Source organism: Scardinius erythrophthalmus (assembly GCF_964197995.2).
Source record: "Scardinius erythrophthalmus genome assembly, chromosome: 9".
Classification (NCBI taxonomy): Eukaryota; Metazoa; Chordata; class Actinopteri; order Cypriniformes; family Leuciscidae; genus Scardinius; species Scardinius erythrophthalmus.
Genome location: NC_138229.1, coordinates 8,862,663 through 8,887,382, shown reverse-complemented (window position 1 = coordinate 8,887,382; position 24,720 = coordinate 8,862,663). Strand labels below are relative to the sequence as shown.

Genomic DNA, 24,720 nt, shown 5'->3' with positions numbered 1-24,720 from the left:
AATGACGCTTATTATTTTTACTATTCTATTGAGGAATGAGACGAATGAAGAGCGCTTCTCTCTCGTGTGCGCGGACACACTGACTGCTGGACAACTGAACTTCTGGGCATTGCTCAGTGAGTAAATCTGTGGTCGAGTGGTAGAACTTAGGTTTCAATAATTTAGATGACACGGGTTAAAATCTAGTTTTTGGCGGGGATTTCCCTCTGGTCTAAATATCCCTGCTTCTCCTGAATTATTTTTATCCTTCTTTATTCTGGCATGTTGAATTATTTTTCTCGTAACAGCTAAAAGAACGTAATATTCTCAGTAATTTTTTGGTAAGAGTAAGAGAGTACATGATTCAAAACTGTATACTTTTAGTCATGTAGCCTACACTCACAATAGGCTAACGACAAAACGTTATCTGTCGTCTCTGTCTCCGGGAACTGTGTGTCACAAAAATTAACCGAAAGCCACTTGCCGCAGCTAAGTCACGATAAGAAATATGTCTAAAGCTTTAAATTAATTAAAACGTAAAAACAGATCAAATAATGTCTTTGTCGAAATGTTGTGGTATTGTTTCATTTAAGTTCATAATTATTCTATAAATGTTATTTAGTTTAACATCAGCACGAAATACCCACTGTGGTTCGAAATTTATTTGAATAATTATAAAAAATAACCTCCCTCTGCTTTATTCACAAATCTCACCCTGGTTGTAAGGATCCAAAGATCCCTGTGGAATTTAATATTGAGTTGAACATTTTTTTCATGACAACAAATGAATATGAGTTTGAAGTTTGTATTTAGTTTTGCTTGGAAAAAGCTGGACTAAACCGAAGTAGCGTTTTAATTCTTCAATAATTAGATAAATAAATAACTTCAATAAATAACTTAAGTTAATAAACTTTTATGACAGAAATATTACTACATGTTGCCTAAATCATCTAATTCCTTCAATATCAACACTTTAATAATGCTAATGTCTAGAATAGCGAGAAATGCTAATGTCTAGAATTTTAGTCTGAATTGCGGCTTTTCTTTGTCTCAGACGTTCCTTTCCTCTCAGGTAGCCTGAGGGAGGGGCAGTTCAGTGGCTTTATCGTGGGGTGCAGGACAATATAGGTGTTAATCGCCCCTCTTTCAAATAGAGAGTGTTGGATAGCCAGCCTGATGATACAGAGCAGGCAAAGGCAAAATTACTTTCAGGATAAATCTCTCGATGTGTCCAAATATAGGCCCTATCTTATTAAATTATATTGTAGCTAATATAGGCTATTTAAAGGTTTTTCATTAAAAAAATCAATTGAAATGTTCAATCCAGTTGTTTCAACTGGTTTTGTAGAGTTTTAGAATGTTTGAGCACACTGTATGATTGTCAACAATCTGGCATTATCTAAATATGAACTGTTGACGAAACGCATTCATGCCAACTAAACAAATGGGAGTGAGCAGCAGATATAGAGCTCTTTTATTCGCGATCAACCTCATTTTATTGTAAGATGAATTCAACAAGGCATTCTGTTTCTTTGATGCAACAAAGGCTACATAATTTGTTACAGTTGTTTTTTGTAATTGGTGTGGATGACACGAAGTGACATATACAGTATTATCAGCTGATGTGTTTCTACCCTGAAACATTTATTTAAACATCGACATTGACATGCACGCGCAGTGAGGGAGACAAGAAACTTACTAAAAAGAGATCTAGCGCATCTGTGAGAGAGTGGCATTTCTTAATTTATGTTGCTCTGAACATGTTTATTTGAGATAATTTTAAACTATATTAACATTTTGATTTTCTCATTGGGTATGCAAAAATCCTATTCACATTTTGTTTCTTATAATGTGGTAACTATAGTTAAGCAAAGTACAACAGATTAAATCCGATTAATTTTAGAAGTTTTCTGTAATAAAAAAATGGCTTTTAGATCAAGATCTAAATAACGAGAAATAGACATACAGTTGTCATACATTATCTATCTGTCATCTTCGTACTGAATATCATAAGCAAGTGGTCCATCCATGGCAAAGCCAATGTAGAAGGACACTTTCTCAGTGCTGTAGCCGCTTCTCACTCCACCCAGAAATGCAGGACGCAATGGGATCTTAAGATTTCCATACTCTGTGAAGACCTCACCTTGCTCAATAGTGCCACTTACTCTGAGGAGCTTGCTGTTTATTGGGATTTCCTTAAACATTTCTCCTGTTTGCCAGAGAATGTTGCGATGCTTCACACTACTGACAGTCTCAGATCGGTCTAGGGAAACTTTCGTCACCAGCCTCTGTATTCCATCAGATTTTCCCAAGAAGAAGTGTGCAATGGTTGACCTTGTTCTGTACATATAAGAGAGATTCTTTCTTGCTGAGCTTCTGATTTTATCAACATAGGTCTTAATGCCAGTACTGTTGACACATCTTCCTGGCCAGAGCAACAGTATGGCAAGATAGAAAGGCTCTGGGTATGGGTGCTGTGTACCAACATCTTGCAGAATGTCATTTAATAGCTCATTGAGGTCCTCGGGAGATTTTGATAACTTTGATTTTGGCCAAATCAACTTAAGTATTATATGTGCAAGCAGATGATTTGTTTTGTCCTTGGTACTTTTGATGGGAGAATTCTCATAAATGAATGAGTATTTTTCAGCAATATTTTGTACTGCATCTTTATTGTGCTCCAAAAATTGGAGAAGGCCTGGGAATGTATCTGCCCTGTTTTCCTCCAGGAACATTCGACACTCTTCAATCTCCATGTTCAAACTCAGTGTTGGTTTCTGCTTTTTCTCTTTTTGTTTGTCGTCTACAGAGGTGCAAAATAATGAGATGTAGTGTTGATAGTATTCTGAGATCCTCTTGCGAATCTTTGCTTCTTTCGTGCCGTCAGATCCTTTTTCTTTCAAGTAAGTGAAGTAAATTTCAAGAAAGTCAAATGCCTCTTTCACCTGTGATTTTAAAGATGTAATGAAAGAATCATAGCCTTGAAGAACAGCAACAAATTCAAGATTGGATTTGTCTTTCAAATCTGGGATGTTTGAGCAGGGAAGATTTCCTCTGAGAAAGCTCTTTATGTAATGATCTTTCATTGGATCGCCATGCTCAAACAATGGCAGTTTTCTGATTATATCAAAAACAGTGATGGCTGTGTCAATTTCACCCATGTATCCAGATATATTATACGGGCTTAACCTTCTGTGAAGTTCCTGTTCATTTTCTTGGGCATCATCTGTCTTCGCTAAGGTTTGAGCTCTTCTGAAAGCGTTGGTTGCTGTGCTTGCTAACTCAAGATATTCCCTCAAGTCTTCAGCTGTGCATTGTTTCTTTCCTTGCTTTTTACATTCAAGTTTGTGCTTTAATTCACTTTTTGCAACTTGTCCAACTGTATCTACAGTGTAAGAATTTTCTTTGATGGCTTTAGCACTGTCTGCCCACTTTTTAGCTTCAGCAAAGTTCTTTGCTTTCAGGTACAAGTGTCTTGCTAGAGCTTGGGGAATTGTGAAGTCTTTATCAAACCTTTCCGAAGCTGCAATAAAAATTTCTTGTATTTTATTAAGACCACCTTCTCCTGAGTTTATGTCTTCTATCAGTGGTGAAAACAGAGTGTCTTTCTCATCGCCTTCTGTCTTGCGTTGACGAGTGATCAGCATGCTTTTCATTGATTGAACAAGAATGTTCTTCACTGCAAAAGTTTTGAAAAAGGCATCGCAATGCAACATGTCAAGGACTATGTCTGCTCTGGAGCAGTTATGGTTCTCCTCTAGTTGTTTGACACATTCTGTGGCAAGATGCTGATGAACAAAGCGAATTGCTTTGAATCCCCCATATTCTTCTGCTCCAAATTCAATCAGCAAACAGGAATAAGGCTCCATTTTCTCCAACACGGATTCTCTTCCCCACAATGCACTTTTGATGCCCAGAAAATCTTCGCATAAAGATCTTGAGACAGCTGGTTCAGCCACATATGAATTCAGCAAAGCCAGTATGCAGAAGAGCCGTGATTGTTTGCTTTCAACTCTGAAATCTTTTAGTATGTTAGTTGCAACATTTTCAACATACACAGGGTCAAAATTAGTTTTCATGATCATGAAACTGTAGAAGTTCTCAGTTGTGAAAGACTCTATTTCTTGAAGTTCATTAAGCTTCATTTCAAAAGCACGTTTTTCCGTGTCAGAAAGTTTTGCTGTGATAAACTCACTCTGATCAACACTTTTGTTGTTTCTTTCTTTTGGGTTTTTTGTTCGTATGCAGTTTAAGATGATGACACTTGCCCCTGTTTCTCCTGTGATCGTCCTCAATAAGTGCTTGAGTACTTGTGTGTTTTCTGTTTCCTCTGAGTCTTCCACTAATAGCAGGACTGGTGTTTTTAATGTGTTCTCACTTTTTCCACACTTTATCAGATGAGCAACATGTCGTGCTACTTCTTCCTTTGAAACAGTGTTGTCTTTTAGCACTGCACATCTGTATTCTTTTCTAAGGTTCCACATCACATGCATGGCCATGGTGGTGCCGCCACACCCCGGGTGATGAAAGAGATTCACCATGACACAAGTACTTTTGGTATTTTTGGTCTGAGATCTGATACTGTTCTCTAGTTTTGAGAGTTTGTCACGTTTTATGAATGGCTTTGCTGCTGGCTGCTCTGAGAAGTAGAAGTTCCACCATTTCACTTTGCCTCCTCTATAGAACTCAGATTCCGTTTTTATTTTGAACTCTTCAAATTCTGTAGAGCTCTCATCAAATTCGTTTACACATTCATTTTCACACAGGATATCAAGTGATGTCATGAGGTCCTCATCTTTATTTTGGAGAATCACCAAACTTCCCTCAGCAGATGGAAGAAGTCTCTGAGCATTTTGCTTGTTCTGTCCCAGTTTCAGTATTGTCCCATTGATTTCACTGAGCTCCAGGTCATATACACTCTGCTGACTGATGTCATGTTCGCATCTGGCTTGAATGAAATCCCTCCATTTTTGAAAGGAAGCTTTCGAAGTGCAAATATTTAATGTGTTTTCTGTACCCACAAGGTTTTTATAAAATGACATGAAAGTGTCAAAAATTGGGTCATTCATGGCCTCCACAGTGGAGAGTAGAAGGAATATGACTAAGAATCGTCCTCTTGGAAGAGTGTATGGGTTGCAGAGGAATGAGATCATATCCTGTACTTCTCCTGCTTTATGTTTTAACCATTCGCTTGATCTGAGTGGCCTGTCAGGTTCAGTGTTCAGGTCTTCTCTGCCATTACAAAATACCCAACTAGTTTGTTTGTACAGGTTGAGATTTTTCACAATTGTTCCTGGGTCCCCATGGAACTGGCTTGGGTTGTGAAGATTTGCAATTCGACCTTCTCTGTATCTCTGGCAGGACCCATTTACTACAGAGTTTGGGTCAAAGTCCAACACACAGAACAATTTCAATGTTGTCATGAACTGAAGATGCTGGAGTTGTTCAGGGTGACTTTTGTTTGTTACTATGATGAAGTATTCATAATGATCCAGTCTGCTTCCTCCACATGTCAGCAGATTATTCAGCTTTTCCCCCTGGTTTGATGTTCCTTTGCTTTCAGGCCTCTTTTCTGCCTCCTTCCTCATGTCATCCAGAACATTTATTTGGGCATTTATTCGGGTTAGTTCGTCTTGTATGTCTTTTGGATTCCCAATTTTAAATATATCTCGTGTTGCCGCTCCATCTCTGATGAGGAGTGATTTTCCTTTGCTCTTTTTCCATTGATTGTCCTCATCCAGAGTCTGGGTATAAAACAGCTTACCATGAACTATGCTGTGGGATGGAACAACATCCACCTCTATGACATATTTGCCAGATAGAGTGCCGTCAGGGCAGAGTACTTCTACAAAGCGTGGCTGCCTGATGCATGCCTTTGCTTCATCTGTGTGCTCTTCAAAGTATGATTTAATGCCCTGATTAAAATGATCAATGATAGTGTCCTTGTTGTCAACACTGACCCCAATGATCTCAGCATGAGCGTATTGAGAGTCTTTGGAGTCTGCTACACCAAAGTGGATGGTTCCATTTGTGCGGCTATTCATACACCCAGCAGCAAACCTAAACACCTCTTTATTAAATTTTTTCTTCATCACATTCATATCATCTGTTCTGCCCATAAACTTGTACTCATGAACTGGATCGGTCAGATTACCTGGTCCTGTCTCTGGTGGTAAAGTGTAATTTTGAATGTATCGATGAGAAGCAGAATTCTGATCAAATGGGTAGAGAGAACATGGGTGGTATAAGGATCCAGACTTCCTCATATGCTTTTCTTTTTCAGCTACTTTATCAGCATTCATGTCCGGTGTTTTAGGGTCAACTAACTCTGTTGGTTCGATTTCTTTGGAAGATGTACAACTAGAAGTTCCTGAAAGCTGAATATTTTTGTTTTGTGAAGAGGGTGCCTTTAAAGGTTCTTCTGTTGGAGTGGTTTTTGGAGAGGTGTTATCCATTGAAAAAATTACCAAATTGTCCATGGAATTATGATTTCTGGGTTCTGTTTTAGGTGATTTTCTCTTTGATTTTTTAGATTTTTTAGATTTTTTAGATGTTTGATCTGTTGAAATGGTGTCTCTGTTTTCCACTGTTGTGTCTAGCTTGGCTTCGCTGTGCTGTATGTGGGAATATGATCCTTGTTCTTCCACGTTTAACTTCTCTAACTGGGTGATAATCAGAACAGCTGGACCATGCTTAATACCAAGTTCCTTCAGATGTTTGGGCTGGTAACAAACTAATTCTTTCCCTGATACTTCTTCCTCAAGCAGCTTGTCTGCATGTTTTTTATCCACTTTAATCACCTCAGTAAGCCAGTAATAAACTTGCTCTCTTGTCCACTCCTCTACTCGAAGAGGAAGTTGTGTATGTTGACACGTTGTAGCCATACTGAAAATAGAAAAAAAAAGAAAAAAGTGATTTATACGCCGTAAACAACAATCAAATGCACAGACCACTGTACAGTATAAGAAACAAGAGCATTTGAACTTCCGTTTACCATACTTGATCTGTGTGCATGCATGTACATTAATCAATGTTTTGTTTATATGTGAATAAAGCATAAATTATAGGGTAATCATGTCTCTGCAGAAGACTTGGATTAAATGGCTTGATTCATTATGATCATTTTTACAATGGAGGGACAAAAATCTCTTAGTTTTAAAAAATATATCTTAAATGTGTTTCGAAGATGAACGAAAGTTTTATGAGTTTGGAACTAGGGCAGTTCAACCTATAGTGTCTAAATAGAGATCGCACACTTACACTACGTGATGTAGTATAGTAGGTTAGACTCTTTTCCGGGCAAATTTAGTGTGCATGCTTTCACTATGTGATTTAGTCTAATAAAATGCATTTAGAATGCCTCATATATTTAAGATAGGGGGCAAAAATACCTGTATGTCTTTTATATAGATTTTAGTCAAGTTAATCAATATCATATGAAGAATTAGCATGATGATTACAAATGTGAATTTTATTTAATACAACAGTTCAATAAACAATAATAAAATAAGTACAATAAGTTAAAAGTGCAATAGGTGATTCTCTACAGAACCATTTTTTGTTATACTGGTTGAAAGTCTCCTCATATCATGATAGCAATCACTATGTTAAACGATCTAAATGTATTTTTATAATCTGTGGAAGGCGTAGGACCATAAAATGTAAATCCAATCATTATATTCGGTCCGAATAAATTAATACAATGTCCTACCTGTCTGTCAACCTATGTTTTTACACACCCTCGTGCACACATTACACGTCATTAGCACATTTCATGCTATACAGAGTACAGGCAGACGTACCCTTTCAAAGGAATAAAAGCTACTACAGTAGCCAGTTTCTTCAGTGAGCTATGTACCCTATAGCTCCTTGCAACACCTTGCAATATCCTACTTTTCTAGAAATGTTGTTCTTTCAATTATTTAATATAATTTTTTATTTAGGCTTTTTTATTTTTTATTGATTTTATTAATTTATTTTCTCTTCCTTGCCCCTTATGATTGTATATTTGATTTGAGACTGTTACTTATTGTAATTTGCAACTATGTCTGCCCTTTGAGAATTGTAAATTGTTAATATTGTTTGTTCAATGCCTATGTTGTGTGTAAATTTGCTTAAAATAAATAAGAAAAAAAGAAAAATAAGAATAAAAAGAAAAAAGAGTACACTACAGACAGACGTGTTCTTTCAAGCATTTAATCTTGAGATCACCTACTTCACCTTTTAAGTGACTTACATTTTAGACATAAGATTACCTGCTTTTGTTCTATTTTGCCAATAAAAATAGTTCCAAGCAAAGCCACTGACCTGTTTGCATATCTGAGCAACACACTTAGGCCCTGTCCCAAATAGCACACCTCATATGCACTTTTGGTCTTGTGGACTTACAATGGCTGGTGCGTGTGTGTGTCTGTTAAGTCCAAAACCTGAAATCATAGGCTGTCCCATTTTTCATTTTAGGTGTCAGAAGGGTGCTCGCGAGCGCCCCCTTTGCGGTTGATATGCGCCCACGATGTGCACTTTTGCTAGCCCACACTGATGCAAGCTCCACAGCAGACTTCTTCCCGACAGTCAAAGCGGCGTTACTTCACAAAAGTGCAAACTCAGATGAAGACCGCGAGTGCTTAGGGTGCTATTTGGGACAGGGCCTTAGGTGAATGAATGAATGACTCAATGACTCACTCATTAAGTAGCTTTAATGAATGCTTCGTTCCTGAATGAATCAGCCTTTTGAATGAATGACTTACTCATTAACAATGACTTTTAATGATGCAGTTTTAATTTCACATTTAAAGTATCTTTTCATTTTTTTACATTTTTAAAAATATCAATATTCAACGTTTTATGTTTAAAATATCAAAACATTATTTATGCACTTATAACTGCAGGTTAAATGCATTCATATCAACTCTGAGCTGCATTTAACAGTCATCTAAAGTAAATGCATCTGAATGCCACTTAAGATGCAGCTTCTGTTTCCTCTGCATTTCAAAGATACATTTTGTTGATACTGATTTCATTTGATTAGTAACAGCTCAATAGTGTCTTAATATTCTAATTAAATGTAAGAATTTGACACACAAGATGATGTATACATTTAATTAGGTTAACAATAAATGGCTTTGTGAAGGTAAAAATGCCCATAAAAGGTAAAAATCATTTTATACTTGTTGGAAAAGATCATTCCTATCACTGCTGCGAACTGACCAACACAGAATATGAAGAACATCAAAAAACTTTAGGAGTCAGCTGTCCACAGCAGTCCTAAACCTACCAAGGTACCAATCAAGGGTGTCCGGGTTTAAGGGGTTAAGGTATAACAGACGGCAATAAAAAATAACCAACTGACCCCTGTAAATGTGGAAATTATCGTACAAGCCCATAAGAAACATTAGCGTCCGAATAGGACTTAACTGACAGTATGTGTTGGAGCTATTTAGTGTTGTGTTTAGATTTCATTATGATAAATTTATTCATTTTTTTATTTAATTATGATTAAATTTCTGTTAGTGTTTTGTTAGTTTATTATTTGTTTTGTTTGTTTCATGCACGCTAGGGGGCACTATAGGTTATTTAGGTAAGCGCACGGCAGGGACTAGTATGCACCAGGTTAGGCATATGGTTTTTTACCGGAGCGGGAGAGGCACAGGAAATTTGTTTTGTTCTGTGTTTGCTCGACTTCAGTCAAAAAATAAACCACGTTTTGTTGAATATTAATACTTGTTTGGACCTGATGTTTTTCCCACCCGCGTACACTGGCGCGGATTAATGCACAGGCTTGCCTAGGCTGCAGCTTAGGGGCCCCACGTGTGCAGGGGCCTCGGATTGGCCAGACAATTTTTTTTTTTTTTTTTTTTTTACTGAAGCGCAAAGGCACGGCGCCAGGATTCCAGTTTTGAATGGGCCAGACCAATTGTGGGTGGGCCTTAAATTAAAAACCTTATCGAATCACTGTTTAACCTAATAAAAATTACTGACTAATAGGCCTATACTGTTATATTATCTGTGCGTATACATAATATAGATTTTAATAGCTTGATGACCTTTAAATATTTTGTTGCATTGTAAAATGTTTCGGTGCATAGGACGGACCTATCCGCGATCGCTCTCCATGGTTCTGACCAAAGAAGAGCGCTTTGGAATCTCCATTACACATCATAGCCTACGCATCATACCTGGGCTGCGTTTCCCGATAATGTTGTCTCTTAGCGCGCAACGAAGACTCATAAGGTAACTAAAGGTATACTAGTCTACCACTAAAGGTATACCATTACTAGGCGTCTTCAGGGCTATCATCCACTCGCGAGGCAGAGGCGCTGGCGCCCTCCTAGCAACGGCCGCGCTATCATCCTGGGGTGGCAGAGACGAAGATGTGCTAGGTGATGTGGATCTCAGCTCTCTTCATCTCCTGGTTGCAGCGATGACTCCGAGACTGTGTGCGCGTTTAAGGTAGCCTACCTAAACAACGACTGTTGCAACAGGGCCAAGGGCTGGGTTAGAAAATATTTGACGTCATTATGTTTTTTAATTTAATCAATGTTGATTATGAAAGTGAGCATGCAGCATGAGAAAGATATTATACACCATGAGATGCGCAATGTCTGGAGACATGGAGTGGGTAAAACATGATTTTGACCACTTCATTGAGTCTTGTTTTGTAGAAAGTCTCTTTTTAAAAGATATCGTTTTGTATAAATTGTATCTTAATTTTGATCAATGTTTTATCAACCAATTGCCTGTATTTAATAGATAAGAAGAAAATATATAGCAGACAATGTAATAAGGCGCCGGCAGGATCACTTGCATTGCACGTGAACTGGAGGGCGCCGAAACTCAGCTTGTGCCTCACAGATTTGAGAAATATAGGCTATTATAGAAAGCTTGAAATGTCTACTTGCAAACGAAAATATTCATAACCAAAAGAAATAGGCTACTCTCTGAATATGTCATCTGAAATTTGCATTTCTCTCTGGCGATCATGGCGAGTCAGCATCGTCATCTTTGCAGCGACACAGAAAACACCAGTATATTAATAAATAATTAAATGTCTCCTTGCTTTTTAGACACATTCATAATCATTACTTTTACCGGTTCTTTGTGGCAAGCTTTATGCGTGTGTTCGTGCGCTTGAATGCGGCTATAAACGCTCTTAGGGTATATAGCCTAAGTAATTAAATTAATATAAAGGGGCGATTTGTCCACGAATGGCTTAAATGAACAACTACTAGTCGACTAGAAAAAATTTTTGTCGGAAGCAGCCCTTATTCCACATATTTCCGAGCCAGGCAGCAGGCCATTCTTCTGTGTTGAGCGTGTGAACCTGCGGAATATTCAGAAATGCGCTCTCCGTCTCCGCTCACGAGCTCTGATCGGAACAAACCCGAACCTCACTGTCTGCTGAACTTGCACAGAAACATCAAAATGGACATAACCAGCTTTTTAAAATTGTTCTTAAAACTAAACATTTAGACTATATTTTAGCACAAATTATGAGCTTATTAACGATTTTTTATAATTCTTGACAAATGAGAATATATTAAAAGTTTGTTTTTGTGAAGAAAAACAAACAACCGCGCTGCGAACAAAAAAAGACCCTAACTAGCCCATAAGAAAAAAAAACAAAAAAAAACAAGATAAAAAAACAAGTAGGGTAGATGTGAATTGGCCACCACTTGAAGGAATGTAAAGGAAACATTGTAGTGTTGGCTCTCTTACGCCAACATAGCCTATATGCCCGTTTCTACGCAAGAATGATAAATGAGGGCCAATGTGTGCCAGTTCACCGTAGTTGCGTGTGGACCATGCATGGCACTAAATAAATTTTTAGGGGGGGCCTCACACAAAGAGCAGCCTAGGGGCCCCTGACCACCTTAATCCGCCCCTGCGCGTACACCAAAACCCACGGTGCATCAGTGGCTTTTTGATTTTGTTTGATTTGAACTTTGACTTGAGATTTTTGTTACTTCGTTGACAAACGGCCACTACAATCAAGTAAAAAACCCGCCTTTGAACTCTTCAAAATTGGACTTATCGGATCGCTTGGATGTGGATTTATGGACAAAAGATATTAAGCAGTCTAAGATTCAGCTGAGGTGGCGACAAGGCGCATTCTGCCCCAGATCACACAAGACGTTTAACCTTCTCAAAGACACCGGTAAGTCAGTGATACAACTGTTTAGAGCCGTAATGGAAAACGGCCAAACGAGTGGAGTTTGACAGTATTTCACAAGGAATTGGTTGAATGTCACACGTCTACCTTTACGCATGGCCACGTGCTTTCATTCATGCATAAAAAGTCCGGCAGTGTGTGTTTGTTTAACGAAGAGGATCTGATGATCAATAATCATCGTGTGTTTTGCAAACCTGCTCTCTTGTGCGTCAATGAACTGTGTGATTTGTTTGCAAACAAAAAAGGAAAATAAATAAAAGAAACGGAAATGTCCGACGTTGGTGCAAACGATACTGAAAAGCCTAAAAGAACTGTTAAAATGTCTGCTAAAGGTATAGAATATAGTGTGATGACACTCCAGGAAAAAAGGAGTGAAAAATGCAAACAGGCCAAAAAGTGTATGAAACACATGAATGAGTTAATGACATCAAAGGAAAATGTTGATTCAATAAAGAATGAGCTTTCTGTGTTTGTAAGGTGTTGCGAAGACGCACATGATGTCCATAAATCTTTTATGAGTCTACCTTTGCCCAAAGATGAAGTTGAAAGACAAAGTAAATATTTCACGGACAAAATGACAGAATATCGTGATTTCACAAAGAAGGTAAAAAAATGGCTCTCTGACGTGCATGATTTACGTGCTGAGCAAAATAAAGATACTCCTGATGATCAATGTAATGCTGATGAAATAAATCCTGAAGATAGTGTCTCAAACGTTTCAAGTGTAAAATCGAGCTTTGAAAAGGCACACTCTCAACTATCACGGACTTCTTCGACGTCATCTGCGCGCATTAAAGCGGAGGCCGACAAGGCAGCTCTCGAGGAGCGCATCGCTGCGCAGAAAAGGAAACATCAAATTGAAGCGCAACAGGAAAAACTAAGGAGAGAAATGGAGCAACTTGAGCTTGAAACGGAATTGGCAGCAACAAACGCAAAGCTTCATGTTTTGGAAACCAGGTCACAGTGTGGCTCAAAATGTTTAGACGGCATGAATTCTTATTATAAAAGGAATAAGCCACGAGGAGTGAGTGATTTAAATGCCGACGCCAACACTTTTGTCCCAGATATCATGAATGGCAATGATCATGCTCTTGGTTTGTCTGCTTCTGGACTCCAACCACCAGTTGTTAAGCCTAAACAAAGACAAAGTAAACAAATGGATGAAATGACATTAAAGGCTGATGCTCCAGTTCATGTGATGCAAACTGTAAACGAAGTGCACATGGGACATGCTTACCATCAGACCCAAGCTTTGACTGACAACTATCAAAATGATGTTTTAAACATTATGCAAAAACAAAATGACATCGCTGCTTTGCTTGTCTAACAAAATCTGTGTGCTGTCCTCCCATCTAGGAATATCTCTGTGTTTGATGGAGACCCTCTCCAATACAGATCTTTTATCAGAGCTTTTGAAAATGGGGTGGAGGCTAAAACAGATAAATGGAGTGATCGTTTACATTTTCTTGAACAGTACACCAGGGGGCAGCCACAGGACCTGGTGCACAGTTGTCAGCATTTACCATCAGAGCAGGGATACCACAGAGCCAAAAGTCTTCTTGCAGAGCACTTTGGAAATGAACACAAAATTGCTGCTGCATATATGGAAAAGATACTTAACTGGACACCTGTTAAAAGCGAGGATATTAAAGGGTTGCAATCATTTTCTTTGTTTCTGCGTGGATGTGCAAATTTAACAGAACACTTGATGCACATGAAAGAGCTGGATTTACCATCAAACACGAGGAGTATCATCTTGAAACTTCCCTACAAATTAAGGGAAAAGTGGAGAAATGTTGCTTGTGATCTGCAAGAACGAAGAGGTGATAGAGCAACGTTCACTGATCTGGTAGGATTTATAGAAAGACAAGTCAAGATTGCTTCTGATCCAGTCTTTGGTAACATCCAAGACCTACTGCTCACCAACTCCAAAACATCCAATGCCAGTCACTTCAAACAAAGGAAAAGAGGGAGCAGTTTTGCCACCAATGTCACTGCAGTCAAAGAAGGAGTTATAACTCAACATACAGGAAACAATGCCAGACACTTTCCTCTTAATTGCCTGTTTTGTACACAAGGTAATCATTCATTGGATCAATGTTCACAGTTCAAAATGAAAGTACACAGGGATAAGATTAATTTCATTAAAGAAAAAGGAATCTGCTTTGGATGTCTGAAAGTGGGCCACATGAGTAAAGATTGTAGAAAATGTTTGGACTGCAATGCTTGTCACCAAAATCACCCAAGTGTCCTTCATATAGAGCGGCAGGATAAAGGAACATCCTCCAATCAACAGTCTGTGAGCTCAACCAATGCTTCACCTTCAGTGTCTCAGACTTGTGGCCATATTGGGGCTGGTCACAAAGATGCCTCAATTTTTTCTATTGTTGCAGTCAAAGTCAAGAGCCAGAGGAGCAACAAAACTGTGCAGACATATGCTTTCTTGGATCCCGGGAGTTCAGGAACGTTTTGTACAGATAGTTTGGCAAGAAGATTGAATGTAAAGGGTAAAAGAACAAGTATTCTGTTAAGAACAATGGGTCAAAAGAAGATTGTAAATGCTCATATGCTGTCCGGTCTTGAAGTTCTTGGATAAATATGAATGATTTTATTGAGTTACCTGGCGTCTTAACGCAAAAGGATATGCCTGTTTCCACACTCAATATTCCACGACAAGAAGATTTGGAACAGTGGTCTTATCTCAAGGCTGTTAAGCTTCATGACATTGATGAAGGCATTGATTTGCTCATTGGAACGGATGCACCAAAAGTGATGGAGCCCTGGGAGCTAATCAACAGCCAGGATGAGGGACCTTATGCTGTCAGAACCAGAGTTGGTTGGGTCAATAATGGTCCACTTCGTGGTGGGAGCAACAGGAATAAAAGTGACTACTCTGCTGTAACATCAAACAGAATCTCTGTTGAACATCTTTAGGAAATGCTGGTTAAACAGTTTAACTATGACTTTAATGAGAGGTCATCGGATGAGCAGCTTGAAATGTCCAGAGAGGATGTAAAGTTTATGAACGTCATGAACAACACCACAAAGTTAATTGGAGACCATTATTGCATTGACTTACCTTTCAAGGAGGAAAATCCCCTGCTGCCAAACAATCGTCGCGTTGCAGAACAGCGCCTCCAGAGCTTGAAAAGAAAGTTTGTCAAGAATGGTCAGTTCAAGGAACAATACATCACATTTGTAAATGACATGGTGAAGCAAGGATATGCTGAGCTTGTGCCTTCTGATCAACTAAAGCAGACTGATGGAAATGTTTGGTATCTTCCTCATCATGGGGGTTATCATCCCAGAAAGGGCAAGCTGCGAGTTGTTTTTGACTGTGGAGCAGCATACAGAGGGACATCACTGAACTGTCAGCTGTTGCAGGGCCCTGATTTAACAAACTCTTTAATCGGGGTCCTTGTTCGATTCAGACAGCCTGTTGCAGTGATGGCCGACATTCAAGCAATGTATCACCAAGTTCATGTTTCTGGAAAGCATATCAACTTTCTCTGCTTTCTCTGGTGGCCTGGTGGAGATACTTCACATTCTCCAGAGGAACATCGCATGAAAGCACATTTGTTTGGAGCAGTATCTTCACCAAGTTGTGCAAATTATGCATTGAGGAGAACTGCAGTTGATAATGCCCAACATTTCCCTCATGAAGTGGTAAATACAGTCAAAAGCAATTTTTATGTTGACGACTGCTTGAAATCAGTGGCCTCAGAGGAGGAAGCAGTGCAACTGGTTAAGGATCTGACTGCACTTTGTCACAAAGGAGGATTTAATCTTTCCAAATGGATCAGCAACAGCCGAACAGTGTTGCTGTCAATTGCTGAAGACTGTAGAGCAAAGGAAGTGATGGAGCTGGATTTGGACACGGATCAACTTCCAATGGAGCGAGCATTGGGACTACAGTGGTGCATTGAAACCGACAAATTCAAGTTTAGGACCTCATTACAGGAACAGCCACAGACCAGAAGAGGTATTTTGTCAGTGGTCAGCTCACTGTATGACCCCTTAGGATTTTTAGCCCCATTTACTATTCCAGCCAAACTGTTGTTACAGGAGCTTTGTAGAAGAGGCTTGGGGTGGGATGAAGCCATTCCTCATTCCCTCTCTAAAAGGTGGTTTGAATGGTTGGAGGATCTCCAGAAGATGGCTGAGTTCAATGTGGATCGCTGTATTAAATCCAGAGATTTTAAAGACCCTGACACAGCACAGCTTCACCACTTTTCTGACGCCAGCCAATTTGGATATGGAACAGTGTCGTATTTGAGACTGAAAAGGAATGACAGAGTTCAGGTTGCATTTCTGTTTGGAAAGGCCAGAGTTGCTCCACTAAAACAGACAACGATTCCTCGACTGGAACTTACAGCGGCGGTTCTTGCAGTCCGAGTTGATAAAATGCTTCAAAAGGAGTTGCAACTGAAACTGGAGAAGTCAGTTTTCTGGACAGACAGCGCAACTGTTCTTAAATACATCTGTAATGAAACCAGGAGATTTCACACTTTTGTCGCAAACAGAGTTTCCTTCATCAGAGATGCAGCAAGTGTTCATCAGTGGAGATATGTTGGATCAAAGGAGAATCCCGCAGATGATGCATCAAGAGGAATGAGGGCAGAGACTTTCCTGAAAGGCAGGAGATGGATAAATGGTCTAGAGTTTCTTTTTGAGCCAGAGGAGGTTTGGCCTAAGTTGGATGCTGAGCTCGATGCGATTCCTGTAAATGACCCAGAGGTCAAAAGGGATTTGATAGCAAACTGTGTTGTTGTGGATTTTGAGTGTGCCACAGATCGCCTGCTTTGTTACTTTTTCATCTTGGAAAAAACTAAAAAGGTCTGTTGCTTGGTTGCTGAGGGTTAAGAGAGCTCTTGTGTTATTGGGACATAAGAGGAAGGAGTTGTGTGCCTCTGCAGACTTCAACAAGGACGAGCTGGAGACTCAAGGACCTGCAGTGGAAAGGAAATTTCAGAGCTTTAAAGCCATGCTCAAAGGACAGAGTCTGATTCCTGAAGATTTTGTGAAAGCAGAACATGCAATTATTCAGTATGTACAAGAACATAAGTTTAAAGCTGAAATTGCATTATTGAAGAGTGGCTGCAAAAGTGTTTCCAAGGGAAGTCCGCTGTACAGACTAGATCCTGTGATGGATGATGGAATCCTCAGAGTAGGTGGTCGGCTGGGTCGAGCAGCAATGCCAGCAGAATCCAAACATCCTGTCATTCTGTCCAACGATCTGCATGTATCCATACTGATTCTGCGCCATATTCATCATCAACTGGGGCATGCCGGAAGAAATCACATTCTGGCTAAGCTGCGTCAGAAGTATTGGATTATTAATGCAAATTCCGCTGCCAGGAAGGTGATATCTGAATGTGTGGTCTGCAGACGCAATAGAGGAAAGCTTCTTGAACAGAAGATGGCAGACTTGCCTGAGGAAAGGGTGTTGCCTGATAGAGCCCCTTTTACGGGCGTAGGAGTTGACTATTTTGGGCCTATCGACGTTAAAAGAGGCAGGAGTCTTCTTAAAAGGTATGGAGTGTTATTCACATGTTTCACCAGCCGTGCTGTGCATTTGGAGGTGGCACATACGCTGGATACAGATTCCTGTATAAATGCTGTCCGGAGGTTCATCTGTAGACGAGGCCCAGTTTCCTCTATCAGGTCTGACAATGGTACAAACTTTGTCGGAGCCAATAGGGAGTTGAAAGAAAGTCTGGCTGGGTTAAATCATGGAAACATTCAGAGAGCCTTTGTTGAGGATGGCATAAAGTGGAACTTCAACACAGCTGCAGCTTCCCATCACGGCGGTGTGTGGGAGTGCTTGATTCGTTCGGTGAAGAGTGTTCTCACTTCAGTTCTCAAACAACAAGTTCTGGACGATGAAGGACTCCATACTGTGTTCTGTGAGGCTGAGGCCATATTAAATGACAGACCAATTACAAAGGTCTCTGATGACCCAGATGACCTGGAGGCACTCACACCTAGTCACATTCTGACGTTAAAAGGCAAGCCAGTCATGCCACCAGGATTATTTGACCACAGTGACCTGTACATCAGGAAGAGGTGGAGGCAAGCACAATATATGGCAGAACTTTTTTGGAAAAGATGGATTGCTGAATACTTACCAATGATGCAAGAGAGACAAAAGTGGATAAGACCAAGGAGAAGTCTCACTCCTGGAGACATCGTCCTCATTGCAGATGCCACCGCCCCAAGAGGATCTTGGCTGATGGGGAAAATTTTGGACGTGAGAGCAGATGCAAGGGGCCTGGTGCGTTCTGTGCGCCTTCGGACAAGAACCAGCATTCTGGAGAGGCCAGTGACCAAGCTCTGTCTGCTGCTGGAAGCAGGGGTGTGACTCCATGGACTCTCTCTCTCTTTCTTGCTTTTTCTCTCCCTTTTTGTCTCTATCTATCTTTGGTTTTGTTTTAGGTTCACCACAAGGAAGACCGGAAACCGAAGCTGATGTATGATATGCTATATCTAGTTGTAGGTTAGGGTTGAGTGAATAGCTCCTTTGAAAGATCGACGTAATTGTGATTTAATGCACAATTAGGGGCTGGAGTGTTGGAGCGATTTAGTGTTGTGTTTAGATTTCATTATGATAAATTTATTCATTTTTTGATTTAATTATGATTAAATTTCTGTTAGTGTTTTGTTAGTTTATTATTTGTTTTGTTTGTTTCATGCACGCTAGAGGGCACTATAGGTTATTTAGGTAAGCGCACGGCAGGGACTAGTATGCACCAGGTTAGGCATATGATTTTTTACCGGAGCGGGAGAGGCACAGGAAATTTGTTTTGTTCTGTGTTTGCTCGACTTCAGTCAAAAAATAAACCACGTTTTGTTGAATTTTAATACTTGTTTGGACCTGATGTTTTTCCCACCCGCGACACCAAAACCCACGGTGCATCAGTGGCTTTTTGATTTTGTTTGATTTGAACTTTGAGTTGAGATTTTTGTTACTTTGTTGACAAACGGCCACTACAGTATGCTTTCACTGGCCTTTGAAAGCGCTCCGCGGATGGCACCGTCTTTTAGAACAACTATTCGCTGTATTGCTGCCATAGTTTGAGCAAACTCCCCACCACAATCATTCCCTTTAAACACACTGACTCTAAAGCCTTTACTGCCTAATGGTTTGCCAGCTGATGTACCTTTGGATAATATAATTAAAAAGCTAACAACAAGCAGTGTAATGACAATTTTATTCTTTGCATGAAGACACGTCTATCTCCGCTGGGGTCTGCCCACTTTTCCAGCATTTTTTAAATATTGCCAGTGGGTGGAGTCAGGCTCTGACCTGGGGTTTAGTTACCCTTTAAGGTATAACTTAAGAACGACGTAGCGTTAAGAAGGTTTCGGGAAATCCAGCCCAGGTCTGTAACTATATCCAAATACCAGTTCAGATGTAGCTTTGTTTTTCATATAGTTATATATTTCTATTTTTATATATTTCTCCTTCCCGCTGCCTGCCTGCCTGCCATGCTTCTATATGTGCGATTTAAAAGAGTGTGTGTAACATCATGTCATAGCAATAAAAAATGACATCCAGCAATGAGATCAACCCTGCCTTACTATTATATTAAAGGGTCATGAAACCCCCCTCTTTCAGCTCAAGTCTAGCTCAAAATCTTTTTGAAAAATGCAACTTAAATGGGCGTGGTGGCTGTGAGAAGAAGGGAGGGGGAGTTGGTGTGGTCAAAGCCAGTGGCCAATGCATATCGACCGTCACTGTCAGTGGTAAAACGTGAGGAAATGCTAGATTTTTTATAGCTGGCAAAGTTAAAGTCTAATGAAATACACTGACACCTTATTTTTGTCCTTAAAAAGTAACTGAATGCCCTGCTACACATATTAGCCTACTACAGTAATCATTCTATTTAAAACATATACATGTACATGCATATCGGCCATTATAAAATATATATTTGTTTATATACACTAACACTATAAATGCATATATTTGAAAATAATAAATTTTCCGCTTAAAAAAAAAAAAAAAAACGTTCCGTAAATAGCCTAGACTACGCGCCCCCTAAACCCACTCAAGATGGACAATGAATGTGACATAAATTTGCACAAACTAAGCATGCGTTGATGTATTATCGAAATATCTACCTTTTAATAACGAGTGATTATTTAACAAAAGGCAAGTAAAAACGGTCAGGGTTACATTTAGACACACACACACACACACACACACACACACACACACACACACACCTCTGAAGCGATAGAAAAGTCCTCGGGACCGCATCACTAGCAAGACGAAACCTGCATTGGTGTACAAGGCTGAAGTCCACCATTCTCCAGTTGAATGGTTGCTACACACACATAGTTTAGATGTGCCCGTGGTTGATGGCCAACCAACCGCCCGCAGTCAGAGTCCAGCCCTGGCAGCATCGCGGGGAAAGATGCACTGGAACTTTTGCACCATGAAAACAAACGCGCGTCCCATCATTGCCTCTCTCATCTACTACGCGATATCACAGTTTGACATGTCTGTCTTTGGAAAGATCCACGTGGTATCATGATTAATTCAGTGAAGTGTCTTCTCATTGGATATGAAGGCTCAGCCTCATTAATAATTGTGAGAGAACAATGAGTCATCACCGGACGATCCGTACAGAAAAACGTCACATCCTGTGACGTGGACTCGATGAAGATTTCAAACCCGGAAGACGAAAATAGCCGATACAAACTCAAATTTAACCATTTATATCCTATTATTAAATTTTACAGATTATAACATTGTCTTCTATGGTGTTCAACACACCTACCTCTGTTAAAATCTCAGAAAAATTGGTTTAGGGTTTCATGACCCTTTAAAGGGGTCATATAATGGTACATGCACTTTTACAAGTTGATTGCACTGAAATGTCTGTTGGCAGTGCCTGTACACAACCATCCTATCATGATTAAAATCCATCCAGTGGTTTTGTTTTAATCTCCTTATATGTTTGACCATCTATGAAATCAAGCCGTTCGATATTGTGACGTCATAAGATCGTACGCCCCTCCCGCTATTGTGATTGACAGCCGTGTTTCAACACAAGACCCGCCCTGAGCGAGCTGTGACAGCTGTCGTCATAGTAGTCCGCCATTGTTGATATGCTGGAGTAGAATGGCGTCTAAGCGATTGTGGTGTTCTGTTCTTAGATGTAATAAGGAACACAGCAGTCATTTTGATGTTCCTAAATCCGAGCCGTTGAAGACGCAGTGGCTGAGTTTTGTTTTTGAAGCGATATGCCCAAAGGATTGACGCGGGGATTCCCTCACGGGGATTCCCCACAATCGTCCATGTTTTCATGTTTACGCGAATCATTTCACACCAGACAGCTTTACAAACGAGAAAAAACGGATCGGTACCAACGTGTTCCTGCTGAACCTCCAGAAGATGTGAGTGTAATGTTTTATTAACCTTTATATTAGCATTTATATTAATCTTTGCGAAATTTGCAAACCTTGCTGCAGGCTTCACAATGAATGCGTCTAAGGTTTACACTCAGGGTACATTACGGCATGTTTTCTATGTACGACGTTCTCAATATAATTCATAATCACACGTTTATAACGAATAACACGTGGTTATTGTGTTAGATACGGTCAGAGAATGTCTAATACGGTGTACCCACAGAACAGAGGGGCGGGGTGAGCAAAGCTCATTATCATTTAAAAACACATGCACTGAAACGGCGTGCTGAAAACAGAGCTGTTTTTGACCAGGTAAAATTAGTGTTTTCTTACAATACTAATGAGAATTTTTAATTAAAGTATATTACAAACTTTTAATTTAGACCCTAAAGAATCATATTAGCTTGTACAAAAATGGCATTATATGACCCCTTTAAGAGTTCCTTTGTAAAACTTGTTCTTAAGTGTTTTTGTGCATAGGTTTTAAGCTAAACTAGGAACTCATTGGAGGGTTCCTATTTGTAAGATAAAATTCTTTGTGAACTTACTTGAACTCTTAAAGTGATGTATTTTTGAATCAGGTACATTTTTTGACATTCAAACACATTTTTCCATTAGTTTGTCCACTCATTTTGATATGACAGACATAATTAAATGTGTGATTATGGTGTTTAGCATTATGCTTTTAACTAAAATAAAACTAAAACTTTCCTTTTGTAGGAAGTAGAATATCAAAATAGTGTGTTCTGTTGTTTATCTTACCTCTTTTGGAGTATGAAAACACTCTAAGCTCTGTTCATCCCTGTTTTTTTCTCACCTTGTGTTACCAAGCATGCAGCTGACAAGACAAAATAAGACAAAGATATATTTAAAATTAAATCCACACAGTTATTCACTGTTTCAGAGGCCCATTACTCTACAGGATCATTCATAATTGCACAGAATTGCACACATCTTTGCTTTGTTTCCTTAAATCAACTGTATGCCTTGCCCAGGTATCTTGAAAGTTTTCTTGAAAGCCATTCTTTAACCATTTAACCTATTTTTTTTTTTACTTTAGATCATAGATTTAATGTAAATAAAAATATGAATGGGCAGTTTATTTCTAAAATGTGTGTAAATTAACCTGTTAGCAGAATACACAGAAAAAAATTGTGTATGAATCTGTTTTTTTGTTTTGTTCTTGTGTGTCCCTATGTATGCTACATGCTTATTGCATGTGTTCATTTTCCAATGCAGGTAAATGAAAATCTTAGTGACCTTTTGGCTCAAGGACAGAGAGTCCGAGATATAGGAGAACCCTGCGCAGTTCAAAAGGTGAGGAGATATTCAGAATATTTTGAGTCTGAAACAACAATTTTTTCTGTAAAGTCCCCCTGCAGTCAATAATTTTATTCCTTAAACTTATCTTTGATAATCAAAAAACATAAATGTTTTTTCTTGTGAAAATAATTTCTTCATGCCTTAAAATAGCTTAAATGTAACTCTACACCATTGCTTAATTTAGTATGCGGATCTTGAGAAATCACTCTAAATCTTCTTTTTGAGTTAATGCAAGACTGGGTACTGCTTTGCAGGTTGTTTTTACTAAAAGGCATATCACAGTGAAGGTAGTGTTGAAGAACACTTCCGTAAAAACATTCACTGTGCCTATATACTGCTTTCCAAAGACCAAGACCAGTTTTTATTGTTTACCTGGCTGCCTTTGTAATTTGACACACCTAAACCAGAGCAAACTTAAACACACCCAACCACAAAAACACTCTGCAAAAACATGTAAAGCAGAAAAATGAAGCGAGCGTGCCGCCGTAGTTTTGTTTGGGACCATTTTACAGCTAGAGTTGCATATTCATCATGACTATAAGTTTGCATGAGCATTTTTCGCAGCCTTTTGTTTTGTCCAAATTTAAGTTGTAATATTGTGTTTATTTTGTGTAAGCCTATCTATATCTGACTTATCTCATATAGGATGCATTTGGTTAGGAATTAACTTAGTAAAGCATGCCAGAGATCAGCTTCAGCGCATGCAGCTCAAACAGAAATGGACAACCAATAATGACTATTATTGGGACTGTCATATTACATAACATTGTAAAGATATTGTAATAAATTCAGCATGTTGTTCTAGGAAGAGCGTGTCCACAACAGGAGCACACATTCTGACAAGCACGCATCAGAGGCGGCGTTGGTGACGCGTTGTATTATTTAGACGTGTTATATTTGCAATATATTTATATTTATATAACTATAAGCACTTTTTAGATTAAAAACCCTTCTCATTCATTTGGTGAGGAACATGGCGTTTTGAGCAGCATTTGCGCACACTGTCATGCTGTTGGCTTTATGTTACAGCAGTAGACGCATATTGCAGTATTGTTAATTTAAACGACGATCGATAGTGGGAATTTGTGTAAATTGACATCCCTAGTCGACACATTATGGTAATTGATATGATTAACCTTTGGCTTGACTACGTTATCAAACAGCTAATAATGTGTTGCTAATGTTACACAAACCATGTTCCCATTGACCATTTCAGAGTCAGACAGCTCCCTTCTAAAAATCAGTATCCTTAGAAATAATGATAGGAAAAGCCCTGCCCACACATTGACAAGATTGGTTAAAAATGTGTGACAGTAGGAGAGAATACACTGGTACACTACCGTTTTTAAGGAGAAAATACACAGCAATGGTGTTGAATGATGAATGCGTACATGGTTTGGCGTATTAAAACACGACACAGACATATAAAATAATTAAAAACTTGATTTTCACCACAGGGGGTCTTTACATTTAGATTCTATTGAAGACTGACTACAGTGATAAATTAATCTCATTAAATGGCATTAAGTGATAAATGATGATAAATGCCATCTATTGAGTCTTCATTTACTTTCATCTTACAGAAATATTTGATTTGTAAATGACAATTAAGTCTAGAAAGTAGTTAAAAATGTAACATAGCTACTAAACAATTAGTACATCATTCTACAGCTTGAGAATCAATAAAAATTTCAGCAGTACTTACCCTGGAAATATTCTTTTTGAGTTAATGCAAGACAGGGTACTGCTTTGCAGGTTGTTCTTACTAAAAATATGCATAAAGTCACAGTGAAGGAAGGGATGAGGAACACTTCCGTATAAACATGCGC

The 24,720-nt window shown here is 39.1% G+C and overlaps 2 protein-coding genes across 3 annotated transcripts in view; one reads left to right on the top strand and one right to left on the bottom strand.

Moving 5' to 3' along the window:
- The window catches only part of camsap2b (calmodulin regulated spectrin-associated protein family, member 2b), a 64,815-nt gene that overhangs the window by 22,944 nt on the left and 17,151 nt on the right, over window positions 1-24,720 (top strand). For both annotated transcript variants that reach the window (XM_081375470.1, XM_081375469.1), the window contains exon 4: window positions 22,808-22,885. In XM_081375470.1, the coding sequence (XP_081231596.1) occupies window positions 22,808-22,885 (78 nt within the window). The remainder of the gene's footprint in view (window positions 1-22,807; window positions 22,886-24,720) is intronic.
- On the bottom strand, window positions 1,948-24,653 carry LOC308696614 (sterile alpha motif domain-containing protein 9). The gene is made up of 3 exons (XM_081375468.1): window positions 24,597-24,653; window positions 22,331-22,406; window positions 1,948-6,864 (listed from the first exon to the last, which is right to left on the bottom strand). The coding sequence occupies exon 3, from the start codon at window positions 6,861-6,863 to the stop codon at window positions 1,962-1,964; it is 4,902 nt and encodes a 1,633-aa protein (XP_081231594.1). The 5' UTR covers window position 6,864; window positions 22,331-22,406; window positions 24,597-24,653; the 3' UTR covers window positions 1,948-1,961.

What these genes read in the sequence shown, in the direction of transcription:
- LOC308696614 (XM_081375468.1), bottom strand. Translation starts at nt 6,863, where the DNA reads ATGGCTACAACGTGTCAACATACACAACTTCCTCTTCGAGTAGAGGAG.